At 34.9% G+C, this 21049-nt stretch overlaps 3 protein-coding genes across 3 annotated transcripts; 2 read left to right on the top strand and 1 right to left on the bottom strand.

The window, feature by feature from the left end:
* Positions 1 to 3349: 3349 nt before the first annotated feature.
* LOC123894502 lies at positions 3350 to 5087 on the top strand. Its single transcript, XM_045944518.1, has 3 exons — positions 3350 to 3389; positions 3492 to 3622; positions 4728 to 5087. Exons 1-3 carry the CDS (start codon positions 3350 to 3352, stop codon positions 5070 to 5072), a joined length of 516 nt encoding a protein of 171 aa, XP_045800474.1. The 3' UTR covers positions 5073 to 5087.
* A 3286-nt stretch (positions 5088 to 8373) lies between these two features.
* LOC123902041 lies at positions 8374 to 9018 on the top strand. The gene has a single exon (XM_045951748.1). It carries the CDS (start codon positions 8396 to 8398, stop codon positions 8771 to 8773), a length of 378 nt encoding a protein of 125 aa, XP_045807704.1. The 5' UTR covers positions 8374 to 8395; the 3' UTR covers positions 8774 to 9018.
* Positions 9019 to 17079: 8061 nt separating this feature from the next.
* On the bottom strand, positions 17080 to 20180 carry LOC123885295 (hexokinase-2, chloroplastic). The gene is made up of 9 exons (XM_045934573.1): positions 19731 to 20180; positions 19333 to 19483; positions 18864 to 19046; positions 18661 to 18735; positions 18417 to 18572; positions 18219 to 18314; positions 17996 to 18126; positions 17626 to 17707; positions 17080 to 17523 (listed from the first exon to the last, which is right to left on the bottom strand). Exons 1-9 carry the CDS (start codon positions 20000 to 20002, stop codon positions 17188 to 17190), a joined length of 1482 nt encoding a protein of 493 aa, XP_045790529.1. The 5' UTR covers positions 20003 to 20180; the 3' UTR covers positions 17080 to 17187.
* Between the last annotated feature and the right edge of the window lie 869 nt (positions 20181 to 21049).

Genomic DNA, 21049 nt, shown 5'->3' on the forward strand with positions numbered 1-21049 from the left:
AAAAAAAAAAAACTATACTAAATAGAATGACAATTGATCCAGACCCATTAAATATCTGCAAAAATTAATTATCTACAATATATAGGGTTAAAAACCGCAATATAGATAAAAATACGGATATGAATAATTATTGATAAAATTGAGCGGGTATGACTACATTAGTATCCATCGCATTCCCCTAACATGTATACATATTGTTGTAACGTTGTATACCAATAAGAATAAAGAGTTGAACAAATAACACTAGCAACCAAATTGAACATTTCAAGCAATTAATCTAACAATAAAACCTCAATTCCTCTCTTTTCCTCTCAACCCCTCACTTGATAGATTTCACTCAAAAAAATCATTAGAAAAAACTTTTATGCTTCCTCCACAAGAAAACCTTAACCTTGGGTTCGAGGGCGCTCCTTGTGTGTTGTGAAAATATGATTTTTAACTCTATTTTTATAGGCAAAACTCGAATCAATATTTTTTTATTTTACCAAGACTCGAATCAACCCCCACAACAACAACAACAAAAAAAAAAAAGATTTTCACCACAAGATTCAATCAACCTATTCAGACCATTGAAATCCAATCTTGACATATGATTCAAAATTTCAAACCAACATTGTAATCCTATTGGGTAGGGTGGGTGCTCAACTGATTTGAGCTAAAGATTAAAAAAGTTGAAAAAGTAAAGATATAAAATTCAGGTTATGATGTAAATGAAAATACTAACATTATCAATTAATTAGTAACTTTTACCGTTTTAAAAAACATTGTAAACCTATTACTATGATAAATCTCCCGAAGCTAAAAACTCCACATATTTTAAGGCACATTCGCAACACATATATTAATGTTTTAGATATTTATCATCTTTTGAAATTATACCAAATTGTATTGGATATTAAGCTATTAGCCACAAATTTCTCAATATAAATTTCAATTTTTTTCATCGATATTAAATTTACTGTTTATCTAGTAAGATACTAAGAAAAATCTATTAACGTAAGTAAAAAGGAAAAATACCTACTCATTTTGAATATCGATGTTAAATACTTACTCATGATTAAGTATTAAACTACTGTAGTATATTTTAATTATATAATTTATACCAGCATTTTGAATATAGTTTAATATATTTTGTGTTATTATTAGTTAAATTAAATACTTACTCATTTTGTTTTATTTTATGTAGATAAGTAAAAAGGAAAAAAAGTGGAAAAGACAAGATTATTACAAATTTCCAATCCATTAAAGTGTCTAGATTTATTTTTTCTGAATTAAAATGGGGTGCATAAAAGCAATTGAAAATAAATAGGCCAAATTGAAGAATGGAAACAGGTCCAACAAGAAAAATAAACGTGATGGCCCAAATTAAATTGAAGTGAGCTTGTTGGAAATTTTCTCATCCCACCCACTCATTTTCTCGCCTACCCCCAAATTTTCTAATTTGTCCCTGCTATATTGACTTCGGAAAACACGAACCGAACTTTTAATGGTTCGGAAAACGTTTTCCGCTCGCTACTTTTTTTGGAAAACGTTTTCCGAACGACTGCGATATACACTAGAAAATTAATCTTCTGGTCAGTTTCAATTTTTCTGCAAAGAACAACACAAAGCTTAAGGTTTCAAAGGGAGAAAAACGAAAAGGAACACAAGGCTTGCATCTACATCAACAAATATCATCAATCTTTGATTCAACGAGTAAGTTATTGTTATTAATTGTTGTTCATCCAATTTTTATTTGCATCCGAAAATTCATTGTTATTCATAGTTCACTCGAAAATTTAAGTGATTTTTTAATTGATTAAATTGTTGATCATTGATTTTTTGCCTATTTAATAAAAGACAGAAACCAATTTGTAAGTGTGCGTATCTACACTTATTGGTGAAATTTGGTGAGATGATTTTCTCACTATGATTCGGACGGACCACACAAAAAAGATGTAATGAAAGAAATATGTCATTCTTTCTTATGTCAGATTTTTGGATTCAAGTACTAGCAAAGAGATGTGCTTTTTACTAGTAAAAAATGTAAAGCGATCATGTTATCATTAGAGAAATGGGTGACGAGAGATTAAATGAATTGGATGGAACGGTGACTTGGTAAATGAAAGTTCGTTCAGGATTGTTTTATTAAAGTGTATAAACAAATTAAATTAAAACAAACTACATGAACAAATTAAATTAATTAATAAAACCCAACAATTTGGAATTGTGTTTTTTTAAAACTTAATTTGTTGTTTCTCCTTAATTTGTTGAAATTGCATCCATATGATTTCCCTGTATTTTTTATCTTTTACGATTTTAATTCTTCTGTGAATAAATAAAAGTAAGAAAACACAAAAAACTCAATTAATGAAATGTTTTTTTTTCATTTTTTTGAATAAGTCAATTAATGAAATGTTAAAAATAGTACATGCCAATAAATAACAAGAATTCTATATTCGAGAAGAAAGAAAAAAATGAAGGAACTTGATGTATGTTTACACTCCACACCATAGAGATAAAGATAATGAACTAATCATCTTTTACTCGAATTCTTAAAATTCTCCAAAAACCATGATTGTTGAAGTCTTTTTTTAAATAAGATGTTTAGACAGAGTTCGAACCCAACTCCTATATATAAAATGTGATGTTCCTATAACTGAGCTAAACTTATGGGGACCGATGGTTGAAGTCCTTTAATAAATGGTGAATATAGTGATGACATCAAAGAACATTAGTTGAGTTTAAGTTGAGATAAAAACAATTTCAGAAAAAATTAATAAAAGAGAAGTAGAGTTAAGTTGCATAGCATAGTAATGGTATATTGGTTTAAAAATGGTAAAATAATGGTCTTTTAAAATTGGTTTAGATCGTGAGAGAAAAAATAGACTTTTTTATAACTTGTTTTTGGAAAGCTCAATAATGATATATTGCACCATTTTGCAGAATTATCCTTCTATTTTAAAATTTGACAATTTTGATCCATCCAATATATATTTTGTCTAAAATATGGTGATACAACATGTTTTAAATTAATTTTATATAAGATTTTTCTTACAAATTAACATATGTTGGTATTTTATCATAATCAAATCATATGTCACGCCGTTTAAAACATGTTACATTGTCAATTTATAGTTAAAAATTATGATAGAGGACCAAAACTATCATATTTTAAAATATAAAGCCTAAATCTATAAAATGATAAAAATATGAGAACTGGAACTGCAATTAAACCTAAAAAAACAAAAAATTATCAAAATAAAATAAAATAAAAAATAGTAAGGTAATAAATTAAAATAATAATAATAATACAACCAAAAAATTGGTTCAAACCACTTTTTTAATATATTTTAGACATATTTATTAAATGGAGTTTAACTTCACAGTTGGCTTAGGAAAAATGACAGGCATAGAACACGCCAAATAACACACGCCAACTACTCAATTCATAGGTTTTGTTTCTCTATATATTACAATCTTGGAGTACACATGTTTGAACTTACAACAAGCTAGCAATGGAGAAAACATTCCTCTTGAAATTTTTCACTCTTTTAGCATATTCTTACTATGTTGTTCTGTTAACATTATCATCATCAGCTATAAGGTTGTTGATGGTGTCCCCAAATCAAAGAAGAAATGGGTAGGTATGTGCTGTTTATGTTTGTTTAATTTTAAGGTCACTAAATCAAAGTTTGCATGTAAATTAATCTCCGCTAGTTTTGATAATTGCCAACATGGTTCATGAATTTAAGGTCTAGATTGACATACATATGGCATAATAAATCTTCAACATTGAATAAAATATTACTATCAGTATTAAATCTAAAGACTATAAACTTATGGAAAATGTTAACATGTGCACCAAAGGCACATGTTAAGAATACAAATATAGTAATATTCTCTCGTAATTTGTGCATTATATTTTTTAAATATTAAATTCTTTTATGTTATTAAATATAAATTTCTATTTTTAGATACCTTAATATGTGCCCTTGGTTAGGGATGGCAAAAAAACTCAAACCCGAGAGACCCACCCGAACCCAAACCCAAGTCAACGGGCGAAACCCGATTTGACTGGGTTTGGGTTTGGGTTCGGGTGACACCCGATAATATGGGTGTGAGTTTGGTATCAGTCAAACCCACACCCGAAACCCATACACCCACACGAAATATTTTATAATTACCTAATTACCCCCATAGTCTCCCTCAATTTTCTTGGAAGACCTTAAATTTTAGTTGTAATTTAATTTCTTGAAAGTCTATGTTGTAATTTCTTGAAAGTCTATGTTTGAATTTCCTTGGAATACCTTAATTTTAGATGTAATTTAATTCAAAGTCTATGTTGTAATTTAATTTCTTAAATTTGCAAATTATTTTCAAATGTGATGCGGGTTTGGGTTTGGGTGGAAAAAACCCAAACCCAATGGGTGTGGGCGTGGGTGTTGTTTTGCCACCCGAATAGCCTTTGGGTTTGGGTGATGATTTCGGGTGTGGGTTTAGTAAATGTCAAACCCGCACCCATGGGCGCCCGTTGCCATCCCTACCCTTAGTGCACATGTTAACATGACCCTAAACTTATTTGTGCATCATGAAACATATTCTTCACTTTTTCATGTTTAGAAAGAAAAAAAAACAAAAAACCTTCGATAGATTCATTCAATTATATTAATTTCAACTTTATTCCTTCAAAATTAAAAGACTTTATGGAATCTAATATATGCCCCGAAACTTTTATCTATTCACAGAAATTTCACAGGGACTTGGACTTACCACCAACAAGGCAACAGCAGTTTAATTACACTTACGGAATAAGCAAGTACACAGCAACAGTGCCTTGTCCAACAAGAACTAGCATCATAGCAAGAGTAATCTACTCACATTTTATGAAGGGTTACAAAGCTCCTACTAAATCATATGCTCGAAAGTCAGACAATACAAGAACAAAAAACAATCGACTATACCAAGAGAAACCACCCAACCATGACAATAAATTAGGCCAAGCTTATAATGACGTACATTTAAACAAGGCCAAAGCTTTTCCGTTAACTATAATGACGTCCCTGGAATACTCTGATTATCACTGTGGATGAATCGAAGGGTTATTACCAGTTGAATTCATGAAAATCAAACCATCCTTTTTAAAACTACGATCAAAGAGCATCAACGGTAGATCAAATTCGTCACTGTGAAGTAATCCTAGTGGGGATTCAGTTTTAGGGTTACAAATGATGTAGGACTCAATTAAGCCAGTTAGAAGGTTGACTCTGGTCCCAAAGCATGACCATGATACCAAAAATTGGGTAGTGATAGGTTTTTTTTTTTTGTCGAAGTAGGTCCATTGATTTTGAATTTAGCGGTGATTCATAGTTTACTGCTAAATTCAAAAGCAAGGGATCCACTTGGATAAAAAAAAAAAAACAACCTATCGGTATCCAAATAATCTACATCCTGAAAATCTTTGGTATCATGATCATGTTTTGGGTTTGACGAGAGTCAACATTCTCGTTTGCTTAATTATTAGGTCCTACATCATTCGTAATCCTAACATTGAACCCCCATTAGGATTACCTCACAGTGGCGAATTCGATGTACCGTTGATGCTCTTTGATCGTAGTTTTAAAAAGGACGGTTCGATTTTCACGAATTCAACTAGTGATAATCAGAGTATTTCAGGAACGTCATTATAATCAACGAAAAAGCTTGACCTTGTTTAACTATACAACATTATAAGTATAGATTTCGTAAAAAAGATACATTAATTGCAATTATTGTTACTCAAACTCGCCAATTAAACCCACAATTTGAAACACCAGCAAATTAATCATTCCCCGAAAGGATTCTCTCTTTATTATGTTTTTTTTTTTGCATTACTTATTTTTTTTTCTATTTCTTAATTATTATTCTAGGTTGGTGATCGGAATGAACTATTTCAAAATTTAAATGGTCCCTGCAAATAAACCACTGTCAACAACCACGTCACGTCCAACAGTATTGGACTCGGATACAAAATAGTAGGTGGTCTGAAACGATAGTGTTGACACTTAATTTTGTCATGACAAATTTTATAAGTATATAGTACAATATAGAGTTAAATATGAAAATGATCCTTGCAAATATAGATAGTTTTAATTTTAGTCCTTGTAAAAATAAATTTTATTATTTTAGTCCTTGTAAATATATAACATAACATTTTGCTTTTGGTCAAAATTGATTTTTATTGGAATTGGTCCTTGTAATATGTAAAATATTTTATTTTAGTCCTTTAAAAAATAAGGACTAAAATAAATATTACAATGACTAATTTAAACATAACCTATTTTGCAAGGACTAAAACAAACATCAAGGCCCAAAAGCGAAACGTTATATATTTGCAAGGAGTAAAACGAAAAAAAATATTCATTTATATTACAATATCTATGAAATTAAATATTATTGTTTTTTAAATTGTGTATTCAATATTTTAAAATTTTAATTTTTTTTTGCTCATTTTTTTTAAATTTTAATATTTTCAAAATAAAATTATTATTTTATTTCTCCTTTTGATTCTTTTGTATTGGTTTTATTTTAAGCATAGAAGATAAACCTCATATATATTCTCTAGTAGTTTAAACGAAACAAAGTACAAGACATCATTATAGTGCTTACTAATTGATCATGATTGCCTCAAACTTTTCAGTCTAATGATACAATTTTCAGACAGAAATAGTTACTAGTATATATGATTTTCATTCCCATATAGTATCACATTTTACTGCCCCTAATATAAAGTTCACCTATGCTATATCACAAGAGAATGTAAACTTTGTATCCATCTAAAGTATAAAAAAAGTCCATAAGAAAATTTCAATTAATACATATATACTACACTTCGAATTCAAAATAGGATCAAACTTATGTACAGTTCCAAATACATAGTTTTTACTGTGCTAGATATATGGGGAAGTTATTTTTATTTAAAAACATTTTTCTTTTTCTTTTTTTAATTAAAAAATATAAATAACTACATTTTTGTGAGAGGGACAAGAAAAACAGCATTTAAAGAAATGCATATAAGTTTTGTCCTTTGAAATATATACGGTTTTTTGGAACACTGCGTGTCAAAATGCAGCTACCGACCAACTAACTTCCACATATGAAATCCATTCTTAACGTTAAAACTTTGCCATAAAAAGGAGAAGAAAAGAATTAATAAAAGGATCATCATTATAAGTTTTCTTTTTATTATTCTTCCTATAGTTTTATATACTAAATAATCATATATAGGAACCATATTATTACTTTAACACAAATAGGGAACAGAAAATCCCTTCAAGATAAGTAACTGTATATAAAAAGAATTTTTTTGAAAGAAGAATCAAAAGCAAAATCATTTACTTTAACGTTGGACATGTTATATATGGGTTCCACAAAGGTTACAATTGATTATAGTTGGAGATTCATCAAGGTTTATATATGTAACAAATTGTGGATCAATCATATCATTCAGTCCCTCTTGATCTCTTTCAATTACTAATTAGTTCTAACTAATGGCTAATTAATAATATTCCATGGATATTAAATATGGTAAATACTACTAATAAACATGCTTAGAATCTATATTAAAGGATCATAATCAAGAAAACTTAAGAAACAAAGCAAACCCGTTAAAAGGAGGACAAGAGAAGGCCATACCAATAATTTGGGCACATGGAACTTAGCTTTACTAGGCCAAAATTTTTTGGCCTTCCAAATTAGAATATACGTAATCAGTAATCAATTTTATAAATTGATTTTTGGTCAAAAGAAAATTTATGAATTGATTTGAGATCAAACTACTCGGATTACACATTTAAAAAATTAATATTTTAAACGATTTTAATCATTAATGTAAACCAAACACGTGATAATCTATTTAATATGATATATTATACGGTTAAGATTGTTTAATGGCATGTTTTTACAACCGCAAAGAATGTGAATCATTTTTATTTTTGTTTTCGATATAAGTTTTCTTTTTTAGAGGTGATTCAAGTTGAGATATTATCAGACGCTAAATGTCGACATAGATGTTTCTTTTAATCAAGATTAAAATTTTGATTCAACACATTATGCGAGTATACAAAGTTTGCTAAACTCAACTCAATTTGGTTCGTCTGAGTCTTTTTTTCTTTTTATATTAACCTTCTGGTTTCCAAGCAAAAGAGATACTGATAATTCAAATTTCGATCGTGAGATAATCAAAGTCTGATAAAAATTTGTTCTCGCTAGGAATCTGAGTCTTCTTTATACACCCTTATTATATTCACATTCTTTTGACACATGACTTTAATGTTTTGAAACATTTGAATTTGGTCATCCTTTTTATATATGCCCTCAACAAACCAAACGACAAACATCATAGCATTACATTTCCCGGTGGTATCAAAGGAAGAAAATGCACAACACACAAAGAGGTCAAACATTAGAACATAGCTTTGTCATCTTACAAGTAAGAGAAGAACAAGAACAAGCTCAACAACCCAAAATTTCTTCTTCTAATTTCAAGTTAAACTTTTCAACAATGAAACTCATTAATCGTTTCCGCAAGGTCCTAATGCGTTTTGTATTCCCATCTAATTCTTCTCATCATAGGTCATCAGCAGATTCATCAAGGCATAGAAACTCTTCTGAAAGATTTGAACCACCAAAGACTTCATGTAGTTCATATTACTCATCTTATTCTCATTACAATGAGGCTATTTCTGATTGCATTGAGTTTTTCAACAAAGAGGGTGTTTTGGATGGGAGAAAATCATCCGATGTTAATGTGTAACACTCTTTTTCATGTCTTTTACCAACCATATGCTTATGCGAATCTTTGTCGGCCAGGTCTCGAACTGAGTGCCTCGAGATTGAAGAGTGAAATCCACAACCAAGTGACCTCTCGAGAGACAGGCTATGCTTATGCTACTCCAATGTATATGTGAGCTCTCATTCATTAATTTCTTCATATGACCATTTGGCTATTTTGTTGTTATTTTATTATATTATCATTTTCATTTGTTTTGATTATATGCTCCACCATATTGTATTTTACAAGTATTCTGTTTTTTTTAAGTGTTGAATTTGAATATAATTCTTCTTTTTCTTTTTGTGACGAAATTGAATATAATTTTTCTTGTGGGTAATGCATCCGTTGCTTGCTACCTCTTTATTGACTACTAGTAATTAGAATTCATGCCCTTCATAATATTGATGATTCTATGAAGAAGGGCATGTGCATTTTACGCTTCAGTTTGTTTACCTAAAAAGAAAGTCACGAGTTTTTTATGAATTTCATTTGAAGTGGCATGACAATATATATTTACTCGTTATCTAAAACATTGATTTTGTGAATACAAAAAAAAAAAACATTGATTTTGTTACCTCAAAACTGATCCAAACCAAATCGTGAGTACTCCTAGTTGGGCAGGATGAAAGGTGGGGTTGGGGTTTTGCACATGATGGTGATTTTTATATCCTTCATTGTAATTTCACTAAAAAAATAAAAAAATAAAAAAATAATATAAGATAAATACAAAAGGAAAGATATATGCTTAAAAATATCAACAAAACAAACTACAAATAGAAATAATTCATACGCATAAAGTTAGGAAAAAAACAATAAAAACTTAATAAATAAAAAAATTATAGAAAGAATATAAACAATCTTGACCCAAAAAAAATAAAGAATATAGACAATTTTTAACAATATTATATAAATAAGTTTACAAGAAAAAACATAATAATTCCATTTATATTTTAACAATATTATATAACAATTTTTTCAATATTTAATTCTAAATAAATTTTCTCTTGCCTGCTCGTGGCAGCCGTTCAAAAGGTTGACCTATTCGGGAATCCTCAGATCTATGCTTATTGTCAACTCCCCGAAGCATTTCGTCGCTTACTACGCCCTTCTTGGTCTCTGGGTGCCTAGGTATCCACCATAAGCCTTTCCTCGTTTGAACCTCGCCCTTAACTTGAAGTCTATGCCATCCTAAGGTGCTGCTAGATGAAAGGATCTTATCAACGTCCAAAAATGAGAAATCATAGCATAGCTTCAACCAAACTAGCGAATCAGAAAAATGGGAAAACTTAGATATAGAATTAACCCCGGTCCCCATTTATCTCATGCCCGTTAGCTCTTCGATTCACTCTCTTACAAAGATGTTATTGTTGAATATGTTGTTGGAGTTTGTTTGAAGTCTCACATTGCTTAGGTTTCCGGGTGGTTAAGTGTATAAATATGTGAGGGCAACCTCACCCTTTGAGCTAGTTTTTGGGATGAGATCCAAGCATATTTAACATGGTATCAGAGCCAGGTTAAGGACTGCAATGTGGGCATTTGACCCAGGACCACGCTAGGCGTGAGGGTGGGTGTTGAATGTGTTGTTGTGTTGTTGGAGTTTGTTTGAAGTCCGACATTGCTTAGGTTCCCAGGCGGTTAAGTGTATAAATATGTGAGGGCAACCTCACCCTTTAAGCTACCTTTTGGGATGAGATCCAAGCATATTTAACGGTTATTTCATGGAATTCTCTCATTTCCGGTTACACTCTCTCCGGATTACCACTTCAGTCACTCTCACTTTTTAAACAACCGTTGGCTTTTCCATTCAGCCTAATGCATTGTAAGGTCTCTGTGATGCACACAACAAAAGAGAGCAGGAAAAAACAAACAGTTATCCTTTCGAGGGGAAATCCTCCTTTAGAAAAAGAAAAAACAAAGTTCTGATAATGCTCATTGTATTATTCATTCGTTCCTCATTACATATATATAGTACTAGGATAATCTGTTAAGGTGTCAGGGTAGTGGTGTTCACTCCACTAACTGTCCTTGACAGTGCACAAAACAACAACTTATGTAATAAGAGGATAGATCCTATAGACCTTTCTTAGGATAATATTCTTAGAGCTACAATGAGGTAATAATCATAGGATACTTTCTATTTGGGCCTAGCTGGCATCACAAAGTCTGATGCCCAGTAAGGTTGGTGGATGATTCTCTTGGATCTGTCTCTCTTGGGCTGCTCTTCACGTGGTCCTTCCTTAATGGGCTCCTTGTCAATTAGGCCCGTAACATCCCCTACCCCTTCTGCGATGACCTTGTCCTCAAGGTCAAAATTAGGAAAGGAAGCTTCAATGTCAGCAAGAGACTCCCAGGTAGCATCTTCTGGGAAGGAGTTCGACCATTGGACCAATACTTTCTGGTTGTTGTCCTCATCCAGCTGCTGATCCAAGACTGCAATCGGGTGCACCAGAGGGTGATTGTGCACAGTGTCAGGAGGGAGAAGAGACGCCTCCGTTTCAGCCCCATGATAAGGTTTGAGCTTCGAAGCATGGAAGACCGGATGGATACGGCTGGTAGGAGGAAGGTCGAGTTCAAAAGCAACATCTCCAATCTGCTTGGTGATGCGGAAAGGACCAAAGAAACGTTTGGAGAGTTTCTGCAGACGTTTGCCCGCAACGGAAGTCTGTCGATACGGACGCAGTTTGACCAGAACCAGATCACCTTCTGCAAACGGATGTGGGATACGCTTGGCGTCTGCATACTTCTTCATGGCTGCTTGAGCTTTTTCCAGTTTCTTGCGAAGCGCATTCAACATCTCATCTCTTACAGCCAAATCAGAGTCAAGAGCCTCTAGAGAGCTACTACCCAAGATGTATTGAGGCAAGCTTGGTGGTGGTTTACCATAAACCACTTGGAATGGCGAAACACCAGTAGCTGAATGAATGGATGTATTGTAGTGCCATTCAGCTAAAGGGAGGAATTTGCCCCATTGATGTGGCTGATCCTGGATGAAGCAACGCAGATACTGCTGAAGGGCTTTGTTGACAATTTCAGTCTGTCCATCGCTCTCAGGATGGTACGCAGACGACATGCGTAGCTTGGTACCATTGATTTTGAAAAGCTGTCTCCAGAAGTTGCTCATAAAGATAGGGTCACGATCAGATACCATAGACTTAGGCATACCGTGATGTTTGAATACCATTTGAGTGAATAAATCCGCCACTTTGGATGCAGTAAACTGAGTAGGAAGCATGCCAAAATGCGCAGCTTTGGAAAATCGATCAACCACGACGAGGATCACCGTCGAATTCTGAAATGAAGGCAGCCCGGTAATGAAATCCAAGGAAATGTCTTCCCAAATGCCAGTAGGAATGGGCAAAGGGTGTAGCAATCCATAGGGTAGATGGGATGGAACTTTACTCTGCTGACAGACGAGACAAGTTCTAACAAATTCCGAGACATCCTTTTTCATCCCGTTCCAGTATATATTTTCGCGCATCCGGCCATAGGTTTTGTCAACACCACTATGGCCGCCAAGAGGGGTAGCATGGAATTCTTCCAGCAGCAGTTGTTTGAAAGAAGAAGATGGTGAGATAAATAACCTATCCTTGAAGAAAATGAGGTCATTAACCACCTTGTAATCAGCATAGAGGGATGGTTTCTGTCGTATGTTAGCAAGGAGCTCCTGATATGATCCATCTTGCTGCACCTCACGGCGAAACTTGTCCAAGAATACAAAATGAGGAATGGTGATGCTAAACAGAGTAGTATCGGTGTCTGGAAGTCGCGATAAAGCATCGGCGACCTGATTCTGCGAGCCCGGCTTGTAAACAATCTCATAATTGTAACCCAAGAGTTTAGCCAGGTAGTACTGTTGCTCCGGTGTTTGGATGATTTGAGTCATGAGTTCACGAAGGCTACGTTGATCGGTATGGATGATAAACTTGCGACCCAATAGATACGGTCGCCATTTTTTAACTGCAGCAGTGATAGCACAGAGTTCTCTAACATAGGTAGATGCAGACAGGAGTTTGGGACAAAATTTCTTACTGAAGTAACATATAGGGTGGCTCTGCTGAGATAAAACTGCGCCCATGCCTAGCCCTGATGCATCAGTATCCAGCATAAAGTGTTCGTTAAAGTTCGGAAGTGCGAGTACTGGAGCTTCTACCATAGCTTGCTTCAATGCCTCAAACGCCTTTTGGGCCGCGTCTGACCAAGCAAAAGCATCTTTCTTCAGTAGTGCCGTCAGTGGAGAGGCAATGGTAGCATAATTCTTGATAAACTTCCGATAGAACCCGGTGAGGCCCAAGAAACCTCGTAATTGTTTAAGGTTTTTTGGAGATGGCCACTGAGTCATTGCAGCAATCTTTTCTGGATCAGGTCCCACTCCTGTCGATGAAACAATATGACCAAGATAATTGATAGATTGTTGTGCAAACTGACACTTGGTTTTCTTGAGGAAGAAATTGTGCTCAACTAAGCAATTAAACACAAGCTGTAAGTGTTGAAGGTGATCTTCAAAAGTTTTACTATAGACGAGAATGTCGTCAAAGAAAACAATGACAAAGCGTCGCAGATAGGGCTCAAAGATGAGATTCATAGTTGCCTGAAATGTAGATGGGGCATTGCAGAGACCAAACGGCATGACCAGAAACTCGTAATGACCTTGGTGGGTTCTGAAAGCAGTCTTTGCAATATCTTCCGGCAACATTCGGATTTGATGGTACCCGGAGCGTAAATCGAGTTTGGAGAACCAGCTAGTACCATACAGCTCATCTAATAGTTCCTCAATAGTTGGAATCGGAAAACGATCTTTAACAGTGATCGCATTCAAAGCACGGTAATCAACGCAAAACCTCCAAGTGCCATCGCGCTTTCGTACCAACAGAACCGGTGACGAAAAAGCACTACAACTTGGACGAATGATTCCTTGATCCAACATAGCTCGAATCTGTGATTCAATCTCTCTCTTTTGAAACTGAGGATAGCGATAAGGTTTAACGTTAACTGGATTCGCACCGGCGGTGAGGGGAATGGCGTGGTCAGTTGGTCGATGGGGTGGGATGGTAGTTGGTGAGTTGAAGAGTTCGGAAAATTGGTTAAGGAGGTGTTGGATGGGTAAGGATGGTGGAGAGTTGCTTGGTTCGGTGGAGTTGGGTGTGTTAAGAATGTGGATTTGGTAGTAGGTGTCGATGGCGTGTGTAGAGGCTAGGCGACATAGTTGATGGAAGGAAGATTCAGTGGGTTGTGGTTTGGGTTCACCTTTTATCTGGGCTATTTGGCCATTTTTGAGGAATTTTAGGGTGAGTTGGTTATAGTCTGTGAGTACTGGACCAAGTGTTTTAAGCCATTGAACTCCTAAGACTATATCTGCTCCGCTAAGGGGAAGAACAAACAAGTCTACTGAAAAGAGATGTGAATCCACCGTTAAATCCACCTGTTGACACATAGTGTCACATTTGAGTTCCTCTCCATTGCCTACTAGCACTTGAAAGGTGTGAGAGAGGGTTTGCGGAAGGCCCAATTGTTTCACAATGCGATTTTGAATGAAGTTATGGGTACTCCCGCTATCCACCAAGACCACAACCGGGCTTTTGTTGATATGGCCCAAAACACGAAGGGTTTGGGGTATTGAGTGGCCCAGTAAGGCATGTAGGCTTATTTGGGCTGAGTTGGTTTCGGTTTCGGGTTGCGGGTCAGGGTTTGGTTGTGAATCAGGGTCCAATAGGGTTTGGATGGCTAGGTCTGGAGAGGTGGGTGGTATATCTGGTTCGGCAATAAGGATATGAAAGGTTCGTTTACAGCGGTGTCCCGGAGCATAACGCTCATCACAGTTATAACAAAGCCCCTTTTCACGGCGAGCTTGCAATTCCTGTGGGGAGAGACGTTTGATGGGTGTTGGCGTTTTGGGAGGGGTGGCTGGTTGGGTAGTATTTGTAGGTATAGTTGGACGAAATGAAGGGCGAGTCAGTAAAGGTGGGTTGGGTCCGGTGATAGAAGTGGTGGGTTTGCGATTGGTGCGATCGTTAACCTTATCTTCTTGTAGTTTTGCAAGACTAATAGCGTGAGAGAGAGAGATGGGTTGGAATGCCTGTACCTCGCGACGGATTTCTGGTTTGAGACCGGAGATGAAACAACTGAGGTAAAATGGCGCTGGCAGTCCAATGATGCGATTTGCTAGTGCTTCAAACTCAGTTTGATATTCCTTGACTGTCGTTGTTTGACAGAGCTTAAACAACGAGCCCTTTGGATCTTCGTATTGTGATGGAGCAAATCGCAGTTCCAAGGCGTGAAGCAGCATTGGCCAAGACACCAATTGACCATTGGAGTGCATCCACTGAAACCAGGTGAGAGCTTCTCCCTCCATATAAAAAGAAGCTAAACGAAGTCGTTGATCATCAGGTGTTTGATGAAAGTCAAAAAATTGGGAGATTTTAAAAATCCAATTTAATGGGTCAGTACCATCAAACTTAGGGATTTCGAGTTTGATGGAGGAGGGTGTGAAAGGTTGAGGTGGATGAAAATCATTGTGGTGTGGTGGTTGGAAACCTGGAGGAGGTAACCTGGTGCGAAGTTGTGTGACTTCCGCGGCAAGAGTGGTGAGATTCTGCTGGAAATTTTGTTGGTTCTGCAGAATCTGAAGCAGAGTTTCCTCCATAGTAGGGGGTGGAGGAGTATGTGGAGGTGAGGCCATAGCAATGAGAGCACCAAATGTAAGGTCTCTGTGATGCACACAACAAAAGAGAGCAGGAAAAAACAAACAGTTATCCTTTCGAGGGGAAATCCTCCTTTAGAAAAAGAAAAAACAAAGTTCTGATAATGCTCATTGTATTATTCATTCGTTCCTCATTACATATATATAGTACTAGGATAATCTGTTAAGGTGTCAGGGTAGTGGTGTTCACTCCACTAACTGTCCTTGACAGTGCACAAAACAACAACTTATGTAATAAGAGGATAGATCCTATAGACCTTTCTTAGGATAATATTCTTAGAGCTACAATGAGGTAATAATCATAGGATACTTTCTATTTGGGCCTAGCTGGCATCACAAAGTCTGATGCCCAGTAAGGTTGGTGGATGATTCTCTTGGATCTGTCTCTCTTGGGCTGCTCTTCACGTGGTCCTTCCTTAATGGGCTCCTTGTCAATTAGGCCCGTAACATGCATTCACTTTATCTTCTGTTATTAAAGCTTGTTCCCAGCTTAATGATGAGTTAAACATCGGTCGTTGTTTTCATTCTATGGTTATAATGCGTGGTTGTTTTCATTCCAACATTGTTGTTTCTTGTGCTTTGATTGATATGTATGGAAGCTGTTTGATGAACAATGTTTTAAACTGTGGTAACTGGTAATAGTTGAAATTAGATTATAACTCTTGTTAGGCCATCGTTGCAATTACACTAGCTAGGACTCCTAAAATTTCCAATAAATGTGTGGCTACAATTTCTATCACAATGCAACTGCAAAAGCAGTATTCTAGCATGACAGAGATAGTGTTTGGATGATAGAAATTGGCAGATTATTGGAAATCGTGGTTTATGACCTAATATTTACCCTCTTGGCAATGTTGAGCTAGCACATTAACTAGTTGAAGCGAGTCTCCTTCAATGGCATGTCTTCCTCGCATTGCATCAAATAGTCACAACTCTCTGGTTTTTCCTTCACTTGATAATCACTTCTCCAATTCATATTTGCTGTTGTGGGGATAGGGCAAATCTGTAACTTGAATCAATAACATGTATATTTACTGATAATTAGATTAATGTTTTCATCATGCCCGGCCCACATCCATATGCCGGGTGTTCGACGATTTTGAGGCCATATAATAATAGTTATATATTTTTATGCGTCAATAGATTAATGGTAGACAATGATTTTTTTGGTTTATTGGTGTGCAAGTTCTTGGTTTAAATTCTTATAGTGCCATTTTTTTTTTTGCATCCTTTTAAATTAAATTAAAATCAATAAATTTCAAGTATTCACCTTGCTTATTAGAGTATGAGGAATCTAGAAATCTATTTGCATGTTGGAAATATATAGAAAATCAATGTGGCTTGATGTTGAGGGAATGGCGTGAGGTAGGGTGAGAGTAATGGAGAGCTCAGTTTTCTTTTGCTGATGAGAGAAAGTGTTGAAAATGGGAATGACTTGCACTTAAATACTCATGAGCATGCTATTATCAACATGCCCTTCTTAATTTCTCTACTAATTCTTTGATAAGCTACTAGTTCTAGTGACTTGGTTGGTCATTGTCCTAACTCGGTAGAGTTTCCTACGAGACAAATAAATATAATGACTCATAAGTTGGCTCGAGTGGCTACATATACGGCCAATCCTCAACTTGTTTATTTTTTACCAACTTGTTTTCTTGACGATATTACAAACAAAATGATATAAAAATTTATACTTTGCTCAATCTTGGCTGTACATGGAATTTGAAGCTGCCAATAGAGCACCTCCAATACCAGAACCATCTTTTGAATGTTCTATCACAACATTGTTTGACTTTTCTGTTCCTAATATTTCCTTTACTGAATCTTGCAAGTAAGTCCTGTATTGAGGATAATTTTCATACAAACCCCCATCAATGGCAACAACACTTCTCTTTCCAAAGATAAGACCTTTTGAATCCTCTTCCATTTTTTGTAGAATTCCCACAATTCCTGCACCAGCTAAGCTACCGCCTCGCTTTACAATTGTCTCGCAAACCTCTAGAACTGTTTTTCTTTCACGTAGATTGGATTCAACCTGAAGAGAACAAGTCAATGGCAAGAAAATAACAAAATTATATGTAACTTTTTATGCAAAATTATTTGTAATATCATGAAAGAATAAGTTCAAGAAGTTTACCCCTGCTTTATCATAGAGGAGGGATCCAACTGCATCTAAATCGCCAGAATTATCCTGCTGCATGGCGCATAGATCTGGAGTCCTATTAAATTTATATTTGTAAAATGTAAGCATATATAATTTAGTAATAATAAAGTGTCACATATCTTGGAAATAAAATACAAACACAATGTGTATCTAAGAAATAAAATATGAATAGAATGAAAAAAATTTACTTGGAACGAAGAAAAAAAAGTGTCGCATATCTTCTAATATAGAATGATACTAATTTCAATATAACCAAGTTCTATTAGCAATCGGAATTCAAAACATATCTAGAGTTTTGCTAGCAGTTCTCTATGCAGAATTGGACTTTGGAATTAAAATTTACCCGAGTATGAATGGCGTAGACAGTTTTTGAGGGATAGATATTCCAAACAAACCTTCCTCTTCAGCCATATTGAATAGAACTCGTCTCACAATTTCACCAAGATACATTCCTGAGATTGTCTTCTCAAAGATCTACTCAATGATATCAAGAGATTAATTGCATTTCTAGCTGTGCCACTCTGTCAAAATTATAAACATCGACGTGCGAAAAGCCGAAAACTTACCTGGTGACCAGGATTGACGCTGGCAGCATCCATTTCTCTATCAAATACAGTTAAAGGTAGACCATTTGAGAAAGCACCCCATTCAGTACTAATGATCTGAATCAACCAAGCGATGTTTTTCTTCACATTAATAAGATGAGCTAATTCAAATTCAACTATAGAATTTGAACAAAGAAATAAAGCAGTAGTAGCACTAACCATTTTACCAGAAGAAGAGACATGGCCTTGTAGTTTTGGAATGGAACTTATCTGCTCAATATAGCAAGCATTGGTTCCGGTACCTAAAATAACAGCAACCTTAACATCATTGTCCCAGTATTCTGCTCCGGCTAGTGTTCCAACAGTATCATTAACCTATTAGGTAGGAAATTACTAGAATCATACATACCAATACGGCATTTGCTTATTTAAACTTATATGAAAGTATGTTCCTACGAGATACCAGAGCAGAAACTCGCATATCTAATCCTTGTCTTTCCATTGCCTCATTCAAACAAGCAACCACATCTCTTCCTACCTATGTAAACAGAATGGATTTTGTAACTATCTAATTAATGGAAGTGATTAAAGAAGTTAATGAAACAATTCATTCAAATTGTCCCTAAATATAGTAAGAAAAAAAATAGTGGGATCGAAAACACATACAGTTCCAGAGACAGCGAAACCCTTGGTCCACTTGATTAGTATGCCAGAGTCGATAGATGTTTGTTTGACAGGAAACGAAAATGTGAAACCAATCTCTCTCTTTCTTCCTTGTGGAAAATGAAATCTATCATCCTCTTTAGCCACAAATTTGGCTAGCCCCAAAGCAATGAAGTCAAACAGCTCCTAGTATATTGTACCCAATTAGTATTAAGAAGAAAACAACAAAACTTTATACCCTACGATTTAAAATGAGTGTCGCCAAAAAAAATGTTTAAAAATGAATGATTTTCCAGTACTATAGATACACTATTTTCAAAACATTATATTTCACTTTACATTTATAATAATGCGAAACACACAAGTTTTTTGACAACGTACATAACTGTCCTTCTTAATCTGTGTGCAAAACATTAAACGACATTAATGGAAGGAGTAAGATGCACGAAAAAAGCAAAACAAAGAAACAAACCTCGGATGTAGCAAACATTAGATCATGAGGTATAGAAACTTGATCAAACTCAGTTGAAATGACACGATCATCTTTGCCACCTAATTGTACTCTCAACACACGAAAATTTGTTCCACCAAGATCCAATGCATAAAACAATCCTTTCTCATTTCTATATCATAACAACAATAAAAGTGTGGGATCATTATAAAAATTAAAAAGTGTGGATCGTGGATCCCATGATACCATGAAGTGAAATAATAAGCTATTAAAAGTCACGTGAGTTTAGCTCAGTTGTACGGAAATCATCACATTTTATAGCTCAGATACTCCATTTATTCACCTATAATTCTAGCCACTACGCTACTTGATCATCGAAAAAAATAAGCTACCAAGAAAGAAATGGAAGAAAGTCATACCCGGTGGGAAGAGTGTGGACAAAAGTGGGTATCATGGGAAGCCCGGGCCCATGATCAGAGGAAAGCCCGGCCTGCATTTGAGAAGACATGGTATCTGCCACTTGTTGAAGAAGAGGAAGAGGAGTGTCACAATCATGTTTCAGTTTCGTTAATAATCTGGTTGGTCCAACTGACACCGTGCTGGATCGGACGGCCGTAGTTGAACGCCGGCGGGATCGTGAAAGAAAGGGTCCCACGGCAGAGGTAACAGTAAGAGAAGAAACAGACATCATGTATTTTCATAAACAGAAACAGAACCGTTGTTTGTTCGGTTGCTCAAAACAATTTTGGGTAAATGATAATATATTTGATTTGATGACAAAATTACATGATGAATCATTAGTACTCCTACTTTATTTATTTGTTACACAGTATTTTTTTTCCTCTTATTTTAGATCTTTTATTTTTATAAAAAAATAAATAAATACATCATTTTTATCTTTTATTATTAAAAGATACTCATATGACAAGTAGGATAATTTTATTTTAAGAACTCCTGAATTATACGAAAACGAAAAACACGACACATGACATGGTGATTTCCACCCAGCCCAATTTAATATATTTTCATTTTAAAATATCTTTTATTTTATTGTAAACTGATTGTTAATAGCCACATTTGTGTATGTTTCGTGTTGTTGTCATTCGTAATGAACAGCATAGCTCTTTTAGTTTTTAAAGTAAAATATATTTTTATTGACAAAAAAATTCTGAAAATTACATTTGTATGATTGTATCAAATAGACCCTTTAAGTTTTACATTTGTATCAGATAAGTCATTTAAATTTTTTAAGTAATAAGTAGGTCTTTTTTAAGTTTTATGTTTGTTACAAATACATCATTTAAGTTTTAAGTTTATAACATATAGGTCTTTAAAAAGCAGGAATTGGACGTTATATTGGGGATGACGCGTCCTTCCTTTGGACGCTAGCTTGGGGACGATGTGTCCTTTTTTTGGACGCTAGTTTGCGGATGGCGCGTCTCCCAAACAGCAAAAAGTAGTATAATTTCGTTTTTTCTTTAAATAGTTTGGTGTTATTTTCTTTTTACATGAGGAATTTGAAAAAATAATCCATGTCTACAACTAATTTCTTCTTCCTATTCTCTTTCCCAAACAATCTCATCATTTGAGTTAAATGTTTTTGTAGTTACAAACTTATAAAACAAAATAGAAAGAAACAAATGAAAAGATGATAAAATTGTTAAGCTCTTAAGCCAATAGCTCGCTGCAACTCTTTTTTTTTTTTTACGCTACCACAAGCCATCTCATTGGCCAATGT

Source organism: Trifolium pratense, linkage group LG1 (assembly GCF_020283565.1).
Source record: "Trifolium pratense cultivar HEN17-A07 linkage group LG1, ARS_RC_1.1, whole genome shotgun sequence".
Taxonomy (NCBI): Eukaryota; Viridiplantae; Streptophyta; class Magnoliopsida; order Fabales; family Fabaceae; genus Trifolium; species Trifolium pratense.